At 41.3% G+C, this 23,349-nt stretch overlaps 1 protein-coding gene across 3 annotated transcripts in view; it reads right to left on the bottom strand.

Moving 5' to 3' along the window:
• Positions 1–474: 474 nt before the first annotated feature.
• Positions 475–23,349, bottom strand: part of LONP2 (lon peptidase 2, peroxisomal) — a 105,262-nt gene continuing 82,387 nt past the window's right edge. The window contains exons 12-16 of one of the 3 annotated variants that reach the window (XM_023245149.2): positions 14,629–14,771; positions 4,560–4,767; positions 3,956–4,146; positions 3,695–3,756; positions 665–887 (exon numbers count right to left, since the gene is read on the bottom strand). In XM_023245149.2, the coding sequence (XP_023100917.1) occupies positions 3,742–3,756; positions 3,956–4,146; positions 4,560–4,767; positions 14,629–14,771 (557 nt within the window). In that variant the 3' untranslated portion in view covers positions 665–887; positions 3,695–3,741. Of the gene's footprint in view, positions 888–2,041; positions 2,911–3,694; positions 3,757–3,955; positions 4,147–4,559; positions 4,768–14,628; positions 14,772–23,349 lie in introns of those variants that run through there. The other 2 variants (XM_045046512.1, XM_003998012.5) reach the window with 2 other exon arrangements.

Here is a 23,349-nt window from a genome sequence, read left to right as displayed (position 1 = left end):
ACTAACATGAGCCACCAGCCCGGTGTAAACGATCACTTTCTGACTGCCCCTTCCTTCAGCATTAGTGGCACCAGTACCAGGGTGTGTAGACCTCACCACAGCTTCACCTCATTGAATAGTTTCCACAAAGACTAATGGTGATATTTTCATCTTTGCCCAGTGTTGTTTTTGGGATTTGATATGTTGTTGTTCTTCTATGTTGTTTTTGGGATTTGATAATGTCTCCCAGTGACTCTGCTAAGGTCTATACCAATGGTTCCTGATGTTGACTGTGCATCAGAATCCCCTGCAGGGCTTCCCAAAGCAGATTTCTGGGCCTTCACCACCCAGAGTTTGATTCAGGTCTGCTGGTGGGCCTTAAGAATTTACATTGCTATCAAGTTCTCAGTACAGACGCTCCCGTTCAGGCATCACACCGAGAACTGATGCTCTGTACCTCTCCAAGGCCAGTAATGATTCCACTGAAGACAAGAATTCAATTTTTATCAATCCATTTATTCAATTAACATTTCTATAATCAACACCAGCCATTTGAGTGAGGTTACTGTCGTGATCATGTTCAAAGATTAGGGACACTTAGCCTACCTCTACTGGTATGAACAAAAACCTTTTCTGTGCCCTTTGGCACTTCATAACTTGCAATTCTGAAAAGTCGGGATTTGGGCCTACAGTTTGCTATTTAAGAGACCAGGTCTGGTCTTGACAATAAAGCCACCATCAAAAGCTGCATTAAGAACTTCATCCAGGCAGCTTGCTGTAACAAAACTTAAATCCTGTCGTACATTGCCCGGGATTTCTTCAAGGTCTTTTTCGTTCCTCTGAGGAATAATGACTTGCTTCAATCCTGCTCTGTGTGCCGCCAGCACTTTGTCTTTAATCCCACCCACCTAGGAGGAGAGAAGAAAGTTACTCAGATTTCTGGACATCCTCCGGCTGTGAAAAGATCCCTGACCCAACTTTTTTTCACAGCTATTTTAAAACGTCTAAATCATCTTCCATTTTGTTACAGCATGAGCTAGGAAAGCCATTAAAAAGGTTAATAAACAGCAAATTGTTTTACATTTCGTGTTCAGTCCTTTTAATGGGGGAAAATTCTAAATTTTCAGTAATGAGCACCTTTTGTGTCCATGATCCCTTTTTGCACTGTCAAGGTTAATATTTATATTCCATTCTGTAATCAAAATCTTATCTATAGGTTCATTCTGAAAAAGCATTACATTATCTTGACCACAAATACCATTCCTATAGAGCTTAGTTGGGTGCTCCTTCTGTACAGGTTTAAAGCCATAACCTTTGTGCCACTTGAAGAAAATCTATCCCAAATGATCTAGGCACTTAGGTGGTTTTAAAGTATGTCCACAATGGTCCCTTCATAAAAGGTGGAGTCTAATTCCCCTCCCCCTGAATGTAGGTCAGGCTGAGTGACTCATAAATGGAATGTGGGGGAAGTGATGCTGTATGACTTTCAAAGTTAACCCATAGAAAATGAGAGTTGCTGCTGCTGCTAGATCTGTCTCTCTTGGATCTCTTGCCCTGGAGGTAGCCAGCTGCCATGTTTGAGATCACCCAATAGCCCCCAGAGAAGCCCTAAGGTGAGGAACTGGGGCTTCCTGCCAACCAGGACCAATCTGCTAGTCATGTGAGTGAACCATGTTGGAAGCAGCAGATCCCCAGCCCCAGTCAACCTTAAGATGACTGTGACTGGGTTGCTGTCTTGACTGTATGATGGGATCCGGAAGCAGAAGAGCTCAGCTAAGCCTCTCCTGAATTCCTGACCCACAGAAACCGTAAGAATAACAAACACCATTGTTTTGGGTGGTGTGTTATACAGCAATAGACTCCAAATGCAGCTCTCAGTCATACTACCCAGAACACATAAGCCCTGGAGACAGCTCTCAGAGCCCTCCAACCACCTGCACTGACACTGGCTGCTCCAGGCCCTCCTGCACAGCTGTCCTCCTCTTTCTAGGCTCTTCGGTATGCTGCTGACGTACACCTTCCAAGTACCTTCTTCACAAAGAATCTAAGACAAACAGACTCCTTGCATGTATGAAAATAACCATTTTACTTTCACATTTTATTGAAGGTGTATATGAGACTGGACTTCAAGTCATTTTCCATCAGAATTTTGAAGGGACCGTACATCTGGTGTCACTGAGGAGAATGAGAGAACTTTCTCCTTGGTTACCTGAAAGGCTTTGGGGACGACCTCTTTCTCCCAGCTGGTGTAGACCCTTTCAATCTGAAGATAACCTTCAATTCTAGGAAATGTTCAATTCCATTTTCTGTCTACTAGAATGCCTGATAGCTCAATGTTGGATCTGCCTGCTTTTTCTATTATTTTTTTCTGAACAGTTCTTTGACTAATTCTAAAACAGTTTTAAATCCAAGTTGTCTTATTCTCTGTTCTTGAATGGTCTTCGCCAGCGTTAGCAAGTCTTTCTCTTAAATGCTGCTGCTTTTCTTCTGTCTCATGGGACAGGTTTAAAACTGGAGGCTTACTCAAACTTTCCAGGCTGGGAAAGCCTGGACGTGGTTGAGTGCAAGTGGAAGAACCACTTATTCTATGGAGATTTCTATGAATCCCCTCATTTTGTTTCCCATTTCTTTCCTGCTCTCCTGGTCTGTGCTTTCTGGTTATGAGCCCTTGTTTTTCCCAGATTCCTGCTGGGAAGACTGTCTCTATCTCCAATTGTTTCATCAGCCAGGATACTTTCTTCCAGAAGTTGGCTGAACTCAGCTGCTGACTCCCCGCTCATTTCTGAGTGCTTGTATTGCCTTCACTCTGCTTAGTCTACCATCTTGAACTAGGAGGTTGAAGAGTTCATGGTCTGTAAAGTATTTACATTTCCTATTACTAGCACAGCTAGTATTAACCACCGTTACTGTCTCTTGGAATGCAGTTAATTCCTGGGTAAGGTAGAAGAAAAGGGATCAGACATTCTTTTTGAGTAGACCTACTAATGTATCATAAGAATAGGGTTTAGAATATGGTTGAATTCCTGGTTGAATTTTAAAAACTGATATAAGTTTATTTTGAGAGAGTGTGAGAGAGGGTGCACGTAAGAAGGGGAGGGGCAGGGAAAGGGAGAGGGAGAATCCCAAGCAGGCTCGGAGTTGTCATTGCAGAACCTGATGTGGGGCTCAAGAGATCATGACCTAAGCTGAAATCAAATCAGATGCTTAACTGACTGAGCCACCCAGGTGCCCCAGTTTTGGTGATCTTAATTGGTGATTATGATCTACTTTCACCATTACCTCATAAAATAAAGGTGCTCTCAGAATAAAGAACATAAGTTTCTTTTCTCATTGTGCTATGAACCTGCCCAAATTCTGTTATAGACTGGTACTGGTAATTAATGACTTAGAACCCTAAATGTTCACTCAAGTTCTCTGCATTTTATGTGTTTTTAGAAGTAGTTTAGGGTATGGCGGGGAGCCCCAAAGCTCCATATATATAAAGCTTTTTGAGAATTTAGCCATTAGACAGGGCTAGTCTTTGTTATAGTTTCCATTTTATACTTATTTTTCTACAAACCTATCAACTACAGTAATCTAAATTATCTACAGGAGGTCTCACAGGAACTTAAAAGGTTGAAAAATTTGCTTAAAGTTTAAAAATAGCTGCTATCCTGTTTTACACAAAAGCTATCTAGTTAACAATTTGCTAACTACAACAGTCTCAATTCTTCACCTCAGTGGCTGACATCGCCGATGACCAGACTGATACTTTTTTTCCCCTCATGAGTCTTCTTTCTTAGAAGGGAAAATATGGGGAAAATTGTCAGTTTTTCTTTTATTTCATCAATATTGAAAAATAGGAGCTAGTTACAAAGTATAAAAACTTAGTGTTTTTTTAAACGAAGGTATTTTTAGGAAGAAGGCAAACTACTATGAATTTAAACTTAAAATTAAAAAAATTGAAAACCATATAAATCACTTTCTTAAGACTTACTGGAAGAACGAGACCCCGCAATGTGATTTCTCCAGTCATGGCTACATCCGAACGCACCAGCCGCCCACTAAAAAGTGAGGCGAGACAAGTTACTATGGTAACTCCAGCAGATGGTCCATCTTTTGTGACAGCACCAGCTGGGAAGTGCAGATGGATGTCTGTGTTGTCAAGAAGATCAAAATTTCCAGAAGCTTAAAAAAGGAAATAAGGATTTTAATGTAGAAAAATTAAACCTGTTTTTTTTCCCTCTTAAAAAATAAAAAAGATAAAAATGACTGTTGTGGTTAAATGAATCCCTCAAAATATTAATGGGCAGTATAATCAGAGTGGGGGTCTGGAAGAAGGATTTCATTCTACTCTGAGTGGAGCTGAAAACAAACCCTCGGAATTAGTTCCTAGTTTAGGCACTAGCCAGATAGTCCTAAAATGGGAACTAGAATTTTCTAAGGGCATTTAAGCAAAGGTTTATACTTTACTGGAGGTGTAACTCTTAATTTAAAGCTCATCTTAATCCTTGTCACAGAACTGTGAGATGCCTCCCGAATCACGATCCAACGGCTCTTCCTTGCTACGGCTGTACCTCTGCCGGGGCTAGGCCGCTCACCATTGGTCAGATGGTATTTCTTCGCGTTGCTGCGGAGCCAGCTAATCGCGAGATGGGCAGACTCCTTCATGACATCTCCTAGCTGGCCAGTCAGAGTCAGCTGACCTTCGCCATCCATTCGGCTTGCCTCCACGAACATGATTTCCCCACCTAAGGGGGTCCAGGCCAAACCTATTGCCACTCCTGGTTGACTCAACCGCTCAGACACCTTGAGAGAAAGGAGAAAAATGATCAGTTCAGTCAACAACAGCCATTACTTCCCGGCTGGCTAATCACGTTACCAGAGCCTACTTCTTCAGTTTAAACTGAACTCAAAGCTTCAACTCAAAGTACTTATTACTTCACATGATTTGAAGTCACCATTTAGGATGTGTGGCTTTTCCGCCAGAAGAAAAACTAAACTTCCTGTTTGGCATTTATCAGAAACAATTTTACCTTAGAATATGTTGAATAACTTTAAGAGCCACATCTAGTTCCTGCCCTAATTTTGAAGGAACAAACCCAACTGTTTTATCTATGAATATTTTTATTAGGCTACATATTTATAAATACTCCAGAACCTACCTTCATTTGTTTCAGAAACCAGAAGCCCTTTCTCAAATATACGTTTAAGAACTATTAGCTCCAGAAGACGAGTGTGAAAGTAGATATTAAAACCCTTAGATCTTACTTCTCTGCCACTTTCCTTTCTCTGTTACTGCTGCAGAAACACTATAAAATATTACTTCATGATGCCCCAGATCCTTTTGCATGCGCTTAGAGGCCTACTGTGTGCCCTCACTGCCACTGTAAACTGAACATGTCCACTTTCCCGAAACCACGAGCCAGGTGATGAAGCCAAACAGTTCATCCAAGTTATGAAAGCACATAAAACCTAACAGTACAGCTGAAACACAATCACCCTCTGAGCCTCCACATTTCTTATACTACAGAAGTTATCCGTATCAGGAACGGGGCACATGTCAACCCACTGCTAATGCAGATATGAAATTCTTCCACCAGAGGGAACATCCTCACTGAGAGCAGCAGGATCAATGATCTGAGTTTCTGGTTAAAGGGCTGGGTTGATGATTTTATTCCTTTTCCAAGGGGCTTAGATGGTGAAAATCTTGACTTTAGAATACTTCAAAATCATGTGAGGCATTCACGAAAGCTATTGGGCACTTATATTTAGTGGTAAGCCGTATAGCATTATTTTAAAAGTTTGTTTCATATTTACAAATTTAATTCTAATTAACTTCATATTTGATAAGTTACAGAGATTTGGAAGTCTGAACTATAGTATTAGTTGAGCCGATACTGTGTACTGGGTTTCACTTCTCTCCGCTTTGCATTTGTGTAAACCTGTTCTAGATTTACTTGAAGAGAAAGACAAAAGATCAATATGCAAAAGATCAGTGTTATTTAAAAGAAGTTCAACGTTTGTTTATTTTTGAGAGACAGAGCACGAGCAGGGGAGGGGAAGAGAGAGAGGGAGACACAGAATCTGAAGCAGGCTCCAGGCTCCAAGCTGTCAGCACAGAGCCCGATGTGGGACTCAAACCCACAAACCAGGAGATCATGACCTGAGCTGAAGGTGGATGCTTAACTGACTGAGCCACCCACACGCCCCAAGATCAGTGCTATTTAAGAAAAGTGTAGAAGCAACTATTTAGAAAAGTGTTCACAAGGCTTGCTTTCTTTCTAATACAAATCACTTCTCTATACCTTCATGAAATCTACCTTGGGTGGGAATTTGCCCACGGTTCCTGTCTTACCACATGGCTCTTTTCTAGAGCAGAGTGAACTTATCCTAGAGAATTATCCTCAGTGCACTGAATCATGTGTTAATTTAACAGAAAAAGCCATCTGGCAGAATTCTGTTAGCCATAACAAGAACCATCCCTTTCTTATAGCTCAATCCTCAAAACTCATTTGTCAGAATAATACCAAAAATGTCCCCACAGGGTCAGGAGTAAGGTGCTTGTTGATTACTATGTCACTTTGAGAAACCAAGCCAGTTTTCCAATATTCTCCATCTGCTGGGAGGCCTGGTACTTGGGGTTGAGGAACTGATGCATTGCTAATTGAAAGCATGGGGGGCAGGTAAGTACAGAAGGCCAAACCCGAATCACACAGGCCCACAAGCACTGTATTCTGACTTGATGGTAAGTGTTCTCATGTTAACCTGAAGATGGGAAAATGACAAATCTGTGATTTAACAAAACACAGGCGGGAGAACTGATGGGCTTGATTACCAGCAAACCTAGCACCTCTGTGATTTAAAGCTAATAGCAGTTATCGAAGAGGTAAAGAATCTTTAATTCTTAGACTTGGAATCATACTTTTTTTTTTTTTAAGATTTTATTTTTTAAGTACTCTTTACACCCAACACCAGGCTCGAACAACCCCGAGATCAAAAACTGCATGCTCTACCAACTGAACCAGGCAGGAGCACCTGGAGTCACACTTTTTGAGGGCATGTGTTCTGAAACTGTAACAATCAAGCATCAGGTTTCTATTTTTCCCTCAGAGATGATGGGAGTGCAAGTAAATGTGAATGTAAGACACATGCTCCTTTTCTGCTCATTTTATTAACCTCTTCTTACACAACAATTTGTTTTCATTTTTTTAATTAAGAACATTTTTTAAATGTTTATTTTTGAGACAGAGAGCGAGTGAGTGAGAGAGCACATGCGCGAGAGCAGGGGAGAAGCAGAGGGAGAAGGAGACACAGAATCCGAAGCAGGCCCCAGGCTCTGAGCTGTCAGCAAAGAACCCTACATGGGGCTCCAACCATGAAGTCATGACCTGAACCGAAGTCAGACGCTTAACCAAGTGAGCCACCCAGGCACCCCAATAATTTGTATTTCACAGCACTCCTTAAAAAGTGAATTGATACGGGGGCGCCTGGATGGCTCAGTCAGTCAAGCATCCAACTTAGGCTCAGGTTAACGATCTGGCTTGAGTTTGGGCCCCGCATTGGGCTCTGTGCTGGCAGCTTGGAGCCTGGAGCCTGCTTCGAGTTCTGTGTCTCCCTCTCCCTCTGCCTCTCCCCCATTCACGCTCTCTCTCTCCCTCAAAAACAAACATTAAAAAAAAAGTGATTTGACACAATAATTTCAAAACTATGTTTATCAGTACTTTTCTATTACTTTCTAATTCCATTAGTAGTCTGTGGAATCATCAGTTATATTAGCCAAGACGAGCCTCGGCTTGAAGTGGAGAATGCTTCCCCCCCCCAGATGTCAAAGTGGAACATAAGCATCTCAAGTTCACTTCTGTCATTCAATTTCCCACCTGTATATTTTTGTGCTTCCATTATCCTGATCTGTTAACTGCATCTTGTTCAACAAAAATGATCAATTTCTTCTGTAATAATTGTGCAATCATGTAAATCAATCATCTAAATATGCAGATTGAAGAAGTGTTGAAAATATTTAATGAAAAACCTAATTAATGGTTGCATTCTTAACAGCTCAATGGACAGGAGTGTTTAAGGAGCACTTGAGTACTAATCATGGCCAATTTCCCACTGTTCATCCCCCTTGATTAACCAGAAAGAGTGATAATTGATTGAAACAGTAAATACATACAACTCTTTGTGACTGTTCCAAGCCCAGATAAATGCTCACAGCTTTATTACCTTATTTACTACTGCAGCCTCATGAGAGGGATCAAGAGTTTTACATTCATTCAACAGTGCTTTACAGAGCATCCTGAGCTAGGCTCCATTACAGACTGAAGGGGCAGGATATCAAAGTGAATACCTCTTAGAACTGACAGACTACTTGAGGACATTAGATGAAGGCACAATTCTACTCCAGCACCGAGAGAGGATGACAGAAGACCTACCGAGTGCTTTCATCTACAGAGCCTTGAAGAGGCAGGAATCCCTGTCTGGGAGCTGGGACAAGGTTATGGAAGAGGCTGAGAAGAGTCTTAAAATATGAGTAAGAGTTTGCTGGGCAGAGAAGGGCCAGGAAGCTATCATAACAGAGAGGCCAACAGGTGCCAACGACTGGATAATTCCAGGGGCCTCCTTTCCAGGGGCAAACTCAGTACCGCACTGAATGCACAACCCGAGCCCCCAGAGGGTGGTGGTCCACGTGCAGGCTGGTTAAGCAGTGACACACTGTTGACTGGTTTCTCTCAGACCTCAGAGAGCGTTTCTGCTCCCGCAGGGCCGTCACCGCAGCAGCTACCCATCTGCCAACTTCTTTAAAGTCTTTGTATTGAGATCCTAAGCCTGCAGTTCATGAATATTTGATTTTTCTCCTTGTAAATTGGTTTCCGTTGCGTTTACAAAAGGGAAGGTCAGATCCCGTTTGCTTTGGAGAGTGGCTGGGGTCCATGACTGTCCGCTCTCAAAGCCGTGTTAAATAGCCCCCGTCTGGCCTGATGCCACACTGCAGAGAGCTGGCTGCTTTCAGAGCCCGTCAGTAGAGCCTTTTCTCGGCATAACCCATCCGTTGGTGGGCGCTGGGCCAGGCCGCGTGTGCAGCGTTGGTGCTGTAGTAAACAGCATGTTTAAATGTTGTGGAACCGAGAAGTAATTTACCACCGCGATTCTTTTGGGCATTTCATTAGTGTTTACACTCTGCCCATTTCTAGCACCTGATTTTGTCTGTTTGAAAGATAAGCTGATGGAATCTCCTGGAATTCACCTTTGGATGCATTCTATTCAAGATGTTTTAAAAAATCTGCATGTCTATCTTCTTTCCTTTAATATTATTTTTTAAATGACCTTCAGATACGGACTTTTTGTACACCACTGCAGGAAGCCAATACTGAGGCTTTAATACAAAATATGAACAGAGTCAGTAATATTCAGATATCTAACACAATCTCAGGACTAGCAGGATGGACAGAACGTAGACACTTAAGGCACGGATGACTCGTTTTCTGAGGCTGAAAATTAAATTTACCATAAAGACTAGAGCTTACCTGTTCTTCTGTGTCACTACATTTACAATCTGAGAGTTTAAGACTGTCATCCCCCGGAGATATTTAGTCAACTGCAAGACTGGCCAGCTAGGATATGTACCCAGTGATGTGGAGGCTTCTCCTGCTTTCACTGGGGTACAAATGAAAATTGTAGGATTCTCATTCCCTGTCCCGTCCCTAGGGTATTCATGTAACCAGTAAGAGTAATTACAACTGAGCTGTTATTAATGGCAATCTCCTAACTGACCAGATTAAATAAGATTAAATAGCTGTGATTTGATTCTGTACCTCGATGTGGCCCAGCCCGTGCTTCTGAGGAAGGACTCTAAAGTAGCATGCCCCATGTCAGCACACATGGCATGCAGGCCACCTAGGCTGCTGCCCTCACCTGCACCCATGCCTGCTCCTTCCCACCTTTTCTTCCAGTGCAGGGAGATCTTTCCTTTCCTTTTTTAAAGTGCGTTTAATTGAACTTGTTTCTTTAGGAAATTTCCTTGTATTGGAAAAGGTGACTATGATACTGTCCCTAAGTTTGAAATCTAGACTAAGTTCCCAGAACTCATTTTCCCACCTGTGTAGGGAATTCTAAAGGAATGTTAACTGTTAGTAAAAATGTACCGTCTTACTTTCTCCCTCACTGTTCGTTTGTTAGGTTGGTCACACCTTTGGTAGTAACATATTTTGGCAGATTCTTTTTGATGAGAGTAAGTAGTTAGGGGTGGTATAAGACTATTAATTGCAGGTATAAAATCAGGACTACAAAAACAGTAAAAACAACCTTCTTTTTAAAATATATGTATTTTTTTGGTGATTGGCGATGGTCCTGTTAGTTTTTACAGAGTGCAGTGGTTGCAGGAACTAGCATTGTTTTTTTAGCATGTACCAGGCACTATGTGGGTGTTTTATATACATTACCTCACCAAATTCTAAAATCCACCCAAACACATACATACAATTACCCCCTGTGTCAGATGAACACATCACACTCGGGGAGGCTGGGCTCATCACCAGGTGAGGGACAGGCCTCCCTGCTCCTCTCAGACCTTCTTCCTCCTTCCTTCTCCTAAACCCCTGTTTACTGCAGCTGGCTTTCCCACATTCATTCCCTTCTCCCCATTTTCTGCTTTCAAACACTATTCTCCTTCCTCACCACCCCGCATCCTGCCATCATCTATGTCGTGCTAGCATCCACCTCCGGCTATCACCTACGGTGTCCTCAGAAAACAGCTGATGCTCTTCTGCTTCCTGGATTCTCTGAACACCTCCCCAGTTCCAACAACGGTTTCCTCACTGTAACTCAGCCACTCTCCTCTGGGCCCTCATCACTAACAGATACCACACCACCTCTGAAATCTGAATTTTAACCCTGCCATCCCTGATCGTTTTCTTCTCCATTGCTTCTGCCACCTTCACATCATACACCTGCTCTGTCCTAGCTTCAGTTCTCTCCTTGTGTGACAAATGAACCTGTGTTCCAACATTATAACCATTTTCTTGTGAGGGACTCACTATTTGTGCCCCTTTCCTCATTACCCCCACAAAGGGATCCTCATCACACACATGCCATTTCCTGCCCTTCACTCTCGGTCCCACCCCCAGCTCACCTTCCCAAAGACTCTGTACCCGCTGACCCTCTAGCAACATCCATCCTACTCTCTCTACGGGATCGCTGTTATCAGCAAACAGGGCTCCGTTTGGAAACGTTCTTCTTGTGGCCTCCACACTCCCTTTGAGCCACCTCATTTCTCTGCAATCATTCACAGCTTCTGAAAAGAGTTGCCCACACACTAATCCACTTTCCTGTCACCTCCCACTCTTTGTCCAACACACTCCCAAATCGACCATGCCCACCACTCCCTGTGGACCGCCTCTTTCGAGGTCATGGACTTCCATGTCAAAGCTAATACACAAACAGCAAACACATTTGGATGTCCCCTCCTTCATGAGGGTTTGTTTGTTTGCCATGCTCCTTTGTTTTCATGGCAGCATAAAACCTATTTCCCTCTCACTTGCCTGTTACTGCCAAACATTTTTTTCCCCCTCAGGGCTCCTCTTCTTCTCCATGACCCTAACTGTTGGCATCTTTAGGGCCTGCCCTGAGGCTACTTGCTTTTTTCTAGGTATACTTTTCCCTCTGGTGACCTCAACATTTCTGGGACTTTAAATATCCTCTCTTTTCTGACAGTTCTTTAATTTATACCTCCACCTTAGACCTCTCCTCTGAGGGACAGGCCTGCATGTCCACACGTCTCCTTTCCTGTGCCTCGGACATTTCACACTTTACATGTTCACAACGGAGCACCAGCCCTTGCCCTCCATGCCTGTCTTTCCCGCCTCAGTAGATGGCACCGCCATCCAAAGGTCCTGTTGCTCCCACCTGATGACTGTTTCCTTTGTTCCCTGTCCATCATCCACCAGCAAGCCCAAGTCTACCTATACAATGAGCCTCCAATGGTGCTGGAGCAGTGGACCTGACGTCAGTCCTGCCTGTGTGCCTTCCTTACAGCACCACCCTCAACCTGGAATTATGTGTTAACCTGTTCATTTTCACTATGAAAGTATCATGAAAGGAGAGACTGAATCCTGCCTGTTCACTACTGTATTTGCCAGCAGCACCTTAATGACTATTTACTGAATGAATGAAACTCTAGAAGAAAATGACAGACCCTAGACTTTTATCTTTATGGAGAACATAGGCATTTAAACCAAAAAAGGTGCCTTATAACACTGTGGGATCACCTCTACACATACTCCAACATTCTTAGTGTAATGTCTCTGCAGACTTTTTACCTGAGAGTGCATGAAGAGCGACAAAGACTGGCCACTGTGAATCCCCTGTGAGAACCAAGGCCTGCCCAGGTGCTGGTGCTCCATCTCTCTCACGTGAGAGACAGATCACACCTCTGGAGTCAGGCCTGAACCAAATCTCAGTTCTGGCAAAAGATGTGTCTTCTTGCAAGTTATTTAAACACTCTAAGCCTGTTTCCTCATCTGTTCTTGGAAAGAGGCCATAACTGAGGATTCAAAGATGTCTTACTTGTGAGAGGGTCTTCGGTGGTGCCTGATACCTAACAGATATACACAAAAAGTAGCCAAGAAACCCATCCCAACCTCTCCCATTCCAAAACACAGCACTACATTTGGTAAGAATATAAACAAAAATCTGACGTAGAGCAGATGGCGTTTTTTTTTTGGAACTGCCATACTTCAAGCCATTCTCTTTTAGCAGAGAAGGGCAGGAATTAGCTTGGTCTGACACAGTATTGAAGAAGAGCAGAAAGAATACTAGACTTGCCATCAGCTGGTCAGAGTCTGAATACTGACTTTGCCATTTATACCTTATGGATTTAATCTCATTTGATCTCTTCAAACTTCTTCCCTGGTGTAAAATGGAAGACTCCCAGCACAGTCATGGCCCTCAGGGACAACAAAGAGATGTTCCATAAATCTTAATCTTGGAGATGCAAAAGCTCAGGCAAGGCTGAGTAAGAAGTTTGGAGCTGAAGGTCATCAGACCACTAGAAGTAGACAGAAACGCCAGGCTACAGGGTGAAGCCTCTCAAGTGTGGAAAAGATGAACGAAATGTTCCAAACTCCCAAATACCAGACCTACCATTCTAAGATGCTATTTATAAAGGCAAAATGGTCACTGGACTCTACCTTTCAGATTCATGTTGGTGAAAGTGCTCAGATGCCCAAGGGGAAATACAATGAGTTTCTCTAGAGCTGCTGAACAGTATTTGTGACATTTCTCATTTCTGTTTTTTTCCTCTTTTTTTTGGTCAAAGCTCCAAGAATGTCAACAATGCTTCCAAACCTAATAGCAGAAATGGCCAGGAGAGAAGGGTATATGCAACAGAAACACATATCGATATTTTGTTTTTATCTGTTGCTCTAGTTTAAATTCCCAAAGGACTGCTGGAACATACTGTTCCAGAAAGCTTAGAGAAAAAAGCCCACTGGAAATGCAGGAGTCAGAACCTGTTTACATCTTTACTCTCAAGGCAACTGCATTCTCTCAGAACAGAAAAGCAGGTTTTGTTCACTTTCTCCACCAAAGAAAGTTTTGCTCCATTTCTTACAACATTTCAAAATTTAAATCCATGATAACTGAAGAATTCAAATACCCAATTTGCCTCTGATTCAACTGTTCAAGACCAGATTTACTGTTGAGAGTACAAATTTCTATTCTTGTAACAGAGTTTTACAGAGAGGCTCATTAGCTTTAATGCAGCTCAGAGTTTAAACAGATAAACAAGATGGGTTTGGGGACTATTTTTCCTTTCCTCAGTTTTAAGACTTGAGGAAAACCTTATCTACTCGTGATTTTAAAAATCAGATGAAGAGATTATCTTCTGCATAATTTATCAGATTTATTCTCCTGAAAATCTTGTTTTTCCTTAAACTGAAAGGAGGAGGTGATGGTAAAGCTTCTGAAGAAAGATGCTATGTTCAGTAGTGTAATAAAATTCTTTTCTAGTAACTGACCCATAAATTAAGCTCACATAAGAATCCTCTGAAATGTATTAAAATCCCTCAGCAGGCATAGATTCAATACCTCTCCATCCAGCTGCCTCAACTCAGTCTTAGGGCTCAGGCCTTTCTGACTGGACACTCTGCTGTGAGGGACAGTTAGGGAGAAAGATGGAAATAGGGCTCGTGGCTCTGACCTAAAAGAAACTTAAAACTTATTAACAATGAAATGACAGATATTTGAAAGATACCATCTGGGTCTGAAGCTAACGCTAGGCTCATGTTTTCAGATATTCTGTACTAGTCTGTTTGCCTACCTTTGTCTCCCAAGCCTTTGATAGTACACACAAAAAAATACTTAATTAGGAATTAACAGGAACATAGAATTTCTAAGGAGGAAAGTCAGATACTGTTCATAAAATGGAACTAGAGGGCAGAGAATGAGCTCAGATCGAGTTTCCAGAACAGCATATGGACAAGGTTCCTGGCTCTCTAAAAAAGCCTTATTATCACATAAAGCACTAAAATTCAATACCATAGAGAAAATAAGTTTCCAATCTCTGAACAAAATTCAGCCTCCCAAACCACCCGGTTCTACCTCTCTCCCAATCCATGAAGCAACTATCAGAATAAATTGGTGGGTATCAACAAAGGAAATGAGAATGATCACCTCCATTTCATACATTGGGGGCCCAAGGATGTCTTTCAGAGCATGGAAATCAATCAAAATCGGCATTTCGGGTGGTAGGGCTAAGTCCGTAGCGTCATTGATAGATTCAGGTTTTGCATCTTCTAAGATGTGTTCTTTACAACCTAAGAGAGAAAAATGTATTTAGAAATTCTCAGAGATCGGCAGCTTTGCAAATTCATTAGCACTATGTATCAAACAGAAGCAAAGTAGACTTTAACAGATCAGTCACCTTTATGTATTTATTCAGGCACAAAAATTCACCTTGTGATCTGTAGAACTCAGGCAGAAAATCAGTCTTTCAAGAGCCCCTTGAAGGTGATGTAATGTGCTGTCTTGTTCATTTATTCAAACCTGTTTGTCCTCTACCCCTCGCACTCCATGTAAGCTCCAGGAGGGCACAACCCCGCCTGTCTTCTTTTTAACCATTATATTCTTAAGCCAGGAACAATGCCTGGCTCTGTTCAACTTTAGAAAACAGACACTGAAAGGCCAAATGCAATAGATTATTTTGTATAATTTCGTTAGATCAATGGGACACAAAGTTTCCAATTCCCTCTTCAGAGGAGTTCCATCAGGTGTCCCATTTCCTGATAGGCAGCATGAACTTGGAAATGACAGATCCCAGTATAAGCAATGCTTCTTTTTGTAAACATGTAGTTCAACTCCAAGATTATCATTTTCCAATAAAACAAACATCATGGCAGTGCTAGGGTAAGAAAATATGAAGCCTGGTCTGAAATCCCTATAATGAAGGACTATTTCCTTTACCTGCCTAAGAGCCTTGGTTGCTAACAACTTGTCAGAGTACAGACTCATTTTGGTTTGAGCCTAGACAAACAAGGAGCAAGAGCCAACTGATCTATCAGACCACTTTCTACTGGTCTCTGTAATTCCAGTTTGAGGGAAGAAAAATGTTACTTAAGTCTGTAGCCAGAAACCTAAAATGAATAGATGTTTAAAAAATGTATGAGGGGCCCCTGGGTAGATCAGTTGGTTAAGTGTCCAACTTCGGCTCAGGTCATGATCTCACAGCTCTGGAGTTTGAACCCCACATTGGGCTTGCTGCTGTCAGTGTGGAGCCGGCTTTGGATCCTCTGTCCACCCCCCTCTCTGCCCCTCCCAGCTGGCACTCTCTCCCTCTCTCTCAAAAATAAATAAAACATTAAAAAAGTGTATATAATATTTGACTGTATTCATCCTCATTTCTAGTTTTGCTTTTCTTTTAGCTTTGCCATACATACATAATTCTTCCAGTTCTTGTACTATCTCATGAAATGTTTTAAGGCATCTTTCTGGAAATGATTACTGTATGTAGTAACACACAACATACAGTCATTATAAAGTCACCACTGTCTATTTTATTTTTGTTATGATTCTTCCACTCTCATATCTCATGAAGTTAAAAGAACTGTCTCCTTTCCTTCCAAAAGTGATTCCTGAGTATGTTTAACAATATTAGACCCTAATTTTAGACTCTAATGATAACTGGAGACATCCTAGGATATTCCTAAATGAGTCCCGTGCAGAACAACCTTGCTATGACCTTCATGGTGAATGGCTCTCTTCGTCTGCTCTTCTGCAGGGCCCTACGAGGGCTCCTCTTCAAGACTGAATCACGAGAGATACAGGACAGAAAGCAGACAAGAGCTCAGCTTTTCTGCCACTTGCTGGCTGTCAGACCGTAGGCCCAGCATTAAACCTTGAGCTACTTATCTCTACAGAATTTAAGAGAAAATCCTCTGTAGATCACAAAGTGAAATGCACGTGTTGTACCTTAAACCAAGTCTGGAGTTACATCTATTCTTATAGTCATTTCTTCATAATGTCATTTCATCCTTCAAAGTTTGGATTCTAGGAAGTTTTCCCTGATCTTTACAACTTCTCACAGCACTTTTCTGTCTCACTAACTGCAGTGATCACTGGGTTACTCAGCAGCTTGTGGAAATGGGAGGTTTTCTGCCTGCTGCTCCGTGTGCAGCCTGTCTGAGCAGTATCAGTGACGAGGGCGGGAAGGTACTCCAATGGCCAGATGAGCTCCATTAGATCTCATAGCAGCACAGAAAGCAGGTGTTGCTGCTTAAAATTAATGCACAGAAAGAAAAGCATCACCTGTGTAAGGTTACTGCTGTACCCTAAAAATGAAGGGTTCTGAAACTTCAGCCCACACACAGAAAGAGGCTGCGAGGCCCTTTTGCCTGGTGTGCCGCTGGATGGGCTTTCCTGAGATCTAATTACTGCTGCCAGCCTGGAATTCACGATCACAAGAGGAAGTCATACTGGATGGGTGAAAGCCAATCCACAATTACGTAACCAATGCTTCAGGACATCCAATCCCTTTCCAAGTGGGGTAGTGAACTCAGGGCTTGGGGCACGGAGGGAGTGGCGATGGGGAGAGATATTTCTAACACAACTAGGCCTTGTAAGATAAAAGATGACAATTTATTTCAGGCTTTAGGAACAGCAACTGTGTTATGAAGCATTCAATACACTTAGAACTAATCTGTGCTTGAAAATGTTCCACCATTAGAACGCAAGCCTAGAGAACTAAAACTCAAACCAAAAAGATGGTACTGGCTAATCAGGAATGATAGGCCAGCACTGGATTTTAAGAGTCATCCACTAGGATCTACATGTACTGCAAAGTGAGAGTAAGGAACTACTGAAAATTCAGAGAACTCACACTTCTATTCCTCATTAAAACAAACAAGCAAAACATCACCTCAACAAAGACGCCATTGAAGGCATGAAGCCTGGGTTATAGATGAAAGCCCTGTGTCCTATGCATGAGCTTTCAAGCACTCAGCTCTAGTGTCATGTCCCCCTCCCTGCTCCGGCCAGGGGGATTAGTACCAAGAGAAGACTGTGGCACGGTCCCAACAGTTCACTACCAGCCTTGCCCCAAGCAAGGTGGGCTTTTTAAGGCAAGGCAAACAGCAACAATAAAAAAAAGTTTAACCTCTGTTGCGTGCCCTGTCCCATGAGTGCTTCCTAACAAATGGCCAACAGTCACATGAAAGAGGATGGTTTCACCAAGCAGCAAAGAAATGTAAATTATAAAAGCAAGATACCATTTGCTGGCTACCAAATTAAACTAATGAGCACAGAAGTTTAAAAAATGACAAAGATCGGTGTTAAAGAAAGTGAAGAGGTCTTCCCAAACACTGAGCTTATGGAAATACAAAAAGTGATTCAATCTTTCAGAAAAGCCATTTATCAATACACTGAAAGCCTCCCAGACATCCCTACTCTCAGACCTAGTGGTCCAATTTTGCAGAAACCTATCCTTAAGGTCACAATCAGAGGTGCAGACAAGTGTTGTGTAGGCAACAGTTTAGACAACAAACCTACCTGTTGCAGCACTGGCTATAATTAGATCCAATATAAATACTCAAATTGGGAACATGGTTAAGTAAACTGTGGAACATCTATCCAATAAAATACTACACAGTCATTAAAATTGTATCCCAAGTGTTTTTAAGTAACATGAGAAAATTGTTTTGAAACAATGTCAATTTGAGGAAAGAGGAGGGTATCCACTTTCACAAGGCACAATTTTTTTACCAATGTAACATAATATAAATATACCTGAGTGTCAGGCTCTGTGCTGACAGTTCAGAGCCTGGAGCCTACTTCAGATTCTGTATCTCTCTCTCTGCCCTCCCCTGCTCACTCACTCACTCTCTCAAAAATAAACAAACATTAAAATAAAAAAAATTGGGGCACCAGGGTGGCTCAGTAAGTTAAGCATCTGACTTCAGCTCAGGTCATGATCTCATGGTTCGTGGGTTTGAGCCCCATGTCAGGCTATGTCCTGACAGCTCAGAGCCTGGAGCCTGCTTTGGATTCTGTGTCTACCTCTCTCTGCGCCTTCCCCCTGTTCACACTGTCTCTGTCTCTTTCTCTCAAAAATAAACACTAAAAAATAAAATAAAATAATATACATGAGAAAAAATGACATGATACAGTCCAAAATGTTAAACTTATTCCCTGAGTTATGAGATTAAGATTACATGATGAAATGGTCAATAAAAATCTCCAATCCTGGCTCTGACTTCCTAGTTGGCCTTGAAAAACGTTACTTTACCTCTTTGTATCTGGTTTCTCTAATCTGTAAAACCCTAATTATAGTAACCCTCACAGAGTCGCTGGGAGAATATAGCAATGTTTAAAGCCAAATATGTATAAATGGGAGGAAGTGAATTATATAGTTGGGAGAAATATTTTACACAGACTCTGCTAAGACTCGCAGGCTTACTCCAGCCACTTTTGTTAGCAGAAGACAAAATGCAACCTAATTCCACCCAGGGCCCCAGAGATAGGGCTTTGACCACAGTCACAGGACAGCTGGGAATCACATAAATTTAACCTATGTAAGAAAAAAGAAAAAGATATCAAAACTCAAGATTCTTCTCTGTGCTATAATATATATGACTATTACTAAATAAAACTGTTCTAAAAGTGGGAGGGACCTGAAGTTCTTCTTGTTGATCTACTCTGCTCAGAGATGTCTCCAAGCTCTTCTTTCATCCATGTTATCAGCCTGTTTTAACAGTCTAATTCAGGACACAGCCAGGATGGTCAGGGAATAACCAAGAGTTTCACAGCATGAAGGCAAGAGATAAGGGAGGAGCACTCTGGGGCACGGCGGGAAATGCACTCCCTCTGCTCAACAGTGGCCCCCCTGCAGTACAACAAACAGACATGTGCTGTGGTGATGGCTGCTGGCAAAGCAAGAGTGCAGTGGGGGCTAAGCTGGGCTCTGGAGTTGATGTCACACGGTTATTAGGAAAGGATATTCTATAGCTACAAATGTCTCATGAGAAAGGATTAGGCTTTCCTGAGCAGCTGTCCCTGGGACACGATTGAGTGTTTCTTTCCACCCACTTTTCCTCTCTCAGAGGAGCATGACTTCAATGAAAGCAGGCCCAAGAGCCCAAGAATCACTGTGGGAAGGAAGGAGAGAGGAAGACATTAAGAGGGGAGGTAAAGAGGAAGAGTAGAGGGCTATCACACCTCTGGAAACACCAGTAGCTTTGTGTTAAAAAAAAAAAAAGTTTCTTATTTTCTGAATAAATCTTGTGGCAAATAGTGTCTCTTGAAAGGTGATCCAACCAATGGAAAGTAGCAGAGGCCAGGAACACAAAACAGGCTACTAACATCAACAGTTCCCCAGAATGTGGGGGAAATGAAAATCGAACAAACCACAGACAGCCGTAGGTTTTCTACAATCATCTCTACTGCAGACAGAACATTTTAGTTATCACTTATTCTCTATATCCTGCTTAACTTCAAGTATGTACTACAATCTCAAGTGCCAGCTCATGAGTTCAAAAGCTACATTTTCTGGCATAGTGATAGTAGGAACCCTTTCATCTCGATTATGGAAGTGTTCATTTTCACAAAGAGTGGGTTTTTAATGCTGGTGGGGTAGGGTTGGAGGAGGAAAGAATGGCATGTAGCAGAATCCCCAGGACCCAAAACACAGGGTTAATTCTTCAAAGAAATGAATATTACCTGTTTCTGTCATATTAATACAATGTCCATGGGAAATAGTTTCTTGAAAATGTGTGGGTCTCACTCTGAAGATTAGCAGAATTCAGGAAGAATCAGGAATTCAAGAAGCATAGGATAAAACCATGATATATAAAATTTCAAAGGCCAGGCAGAAAGTCAAAGATCTGGCTCAGCTCTCCATTTTATACTCAAGGAAACTGAGACCTTAAGTGCATAGCAAATCACAGACAGTACCAGGATTCCTGGCTCCTGGCCAAGGTCACCTTTTTGGTCCAGTATAGAAAAACCACCTAAAGTTCAAGAGCTCCTTGACAAAACAAGGCAACCTGGTGGTAAATTTAGAGATTAGATTATTTTTTTCCTAACTGGAAATAATCAACCTAAGTGGTATTACAGACAAGGATTCTCTTTTATGAGTTTCATAAAAGAAAAAAAAAAAAACAACCTATGAAAGACTTGGAAATGAGTGGAAAGAGATTGCTGTGTATCCTGTCCAGTGTATCCTTCCAGCTGGTCTGTGTTTTACTGCTTTTAAGCTATTTTTCAATTCTGTATGCTATAGTAACCAGAAAGTAATGCAAATGATGCTCGTCCATAGAAACGAAAGTGAACTTTGTCATGTACAGGTACAGTGGATCCTCTCCCTTTCCCAAGATGCTAGTTTTGCACATTTCAGCATTCCTGACTGCCTATGTACATACGTGTGTACTTTCTGGATCTCCACTGAACCAACTGTAACATGTCTAATTAATAAGTTAATGAAAATCTTTTGATGCATTTTATATTTATACGATAGTGATGATTTTGTTATTAAGAAAAGAGTAACAGATCTTCCCAGCAGACAACTCTTACCCATTTTGAGTAGCTAATATTTTTCGATTAAAAAGATCTTAGGGCCTCAGACAGATATACAGATACACCAAATCGCTTTAGGTACAAAAACATGAAACATCCCATTTTCAGTATTCTTCCCTTTGGGTAGATCCTTGGAAATATACAGTAGAGGTACAACCCACCTTCCTCCAAGACGCCTTGGAGTCAAGAAAGCCTGGGTTTGTGGTCCAGGTCTTTCCACCTGGTAAGCTCTAGGACTTTGGGAAATTCCCTTAACCTTTTCAAAACTTTTCATTATGGTAAAATGTGTATCACATAATATGGATTTTAACCATCCACAAGTATACAATTCAGTGGAACTAAATACATTTGCAACGCTGATACAACCATCACCACCATGTATACCCAAAACTACTTCATCATCTCTGTATAAACTCTGTGGCCATTAAATATCTCCCCATTCTCCCTCCCTTCTATTCTACTTTTCTGTCTCTATGAATGTGCCTATCCTAGGTAGCTCATTACATGGAATCATAGAATATCTGCCATTCTGTGTCTGGCTTATTTCATTTAGCACAAGGTTTCCCAGGCCTAGTTATGTTGTAGCATCAAATTTTCATCCTTTTTTCCCCACTTTATGTATCCACCACATTTTCCTTATCCAGTCATCTGCTGATGGACAACTGAGTTGTTTGCGTCTTTTGGCTATTATGAATAATGCTGCCAAGAACACTGGTATCTGTCTGAGTCCCTGTGTACCACACCCTTTTGGATATACACCTAGAAGTGGAATTTCTGGGATGTATGGTGGTTCCATGTTTAACTTTTTGAGGGACTGATGAACCGTTTTCCACAGCAACTACACCATTTTATGCTCCTTCCAACAATGCATGAAGGTTCTAATTTCTCCACATCTTTACCAATGCTTTTTATTTTCCTTTTTTTTCTTATAGGCATGAAGTAGTATTTCATTATGGTTTCCATCTGCACTGATCTACTGACTAGTGATGTTGAACATCTTTCCATGTGCTTATTGGCCATCTGCCTATCTTCTTTGAAATGTCTATTTAAGTCCTTTGGTCATTTTTGAATTGGGTTGCTTTTGTTGGTTCAAGTTGTAGGAGTTCTTTATACATTTCTGGATATCAATCCCTAATCAGATATATGATTTGCAAATATTTTCTTCCGTTTTCTTTTTTTATTTTATTGTGTCTTTTAGTGTCCTATCCATATCACTGCAAAATCTAATGTCATGAAGATTTTCCCCAATGTTTCATTTAAGAGTTTTATAACTTAAGCTCTTAAATTTAGGTCATCGATCAAATTTTAGTTAATTTCCATATCTATTTTAATTTTGTATTAATTTTGTATTTATGTATTTGTTTTGTAAGGGCCCAACTTCATTCTTTTGCTTGTGGATATCATTTTCCCAGCACTATTTGTTAAAAAGACTTTCCTTTCCTTATTGAATGGTCTCGGTATCCCTGATAAAAATCAATTGACCATATATGTGAGCTTTTACTTCTGTGCTCTCTATTCTATTCTACTGGTCTATATGTCTGTCCTTATGCCAGTACCATACTGTCTTAATTAATGTAGCTTAATAGAAGATTCAAAGTCAGGAGGTGTGAGTCCTCCATTTCGATCTTTTTCAAGATTGCTTTGGGCAGCTGGGGCCCACGGCAATTCCTAATGAACTGAAGATCGATTTTCCCATTTCTCTGAAAAAGACTTGAAGTTCCAGAAGAGACTGTACTGAATCTGTAGACGGCATTGAAACGGTAGATCTTAACAATGTTAAGTCTTTCTATCCATGCTTCCATTTACTTAGGCCTTTTAAAATTTCTTTCCAGCAATGTTTGGTATCTTTTACCTCCTTGATGAGATTTATTCTTAAGCATTTAATTCTATTAGATGCCATTGTAAATGGAATTTGCTTTTTCATTTTGTTTTTTCTCATCAGGTAAGTATAATCTTTAATACCCATCCCCTATTTCTCCCATCTCTGCCCCTACCTCCCCTCTAGTACAACCAAAAGTTTGTTCTCTATAGTTAAAAGTCTGTTTCTTGGTTTGTCTTTTGTTTTCTTCCTTTGCTTGTTTTATTTCTTAAATTCTGCCTATGAGTGAAATCATATGGTATTTATCTTTCTCTTATTTCACCTAGCAAACATGTTGTTGTAAATCACAAAATCTCATTCTTTTTATGGCTGAATAATACTCCATTGTGTGTGTGTGTGTGTGTGCGCGCGCACGCGCATACACCGCAACATCTGTATCCAATCATGAATCAATGGACATTTGGGCTGCTTTCATAGTTTGGCTATTGTAAATAATGCTGCAATAAACAAAG

The sequence above is a fragment of the Felis catus genome, chromosome E2 (genome assembly GCF_018350175.1).
Source record: "Felis catus isolate Fca126 chromosome E2, F.catus_Fca126_mat1.0, whole genome shotgun sequence".
NCBI lineage: Eukaryota > Metazoa > Chordata > Mammalia > Carnivora > Felidae > Felis > Felis catus.
This window is presented reverse-complemented; position numbering and strand designations above follow the sequence as displayed.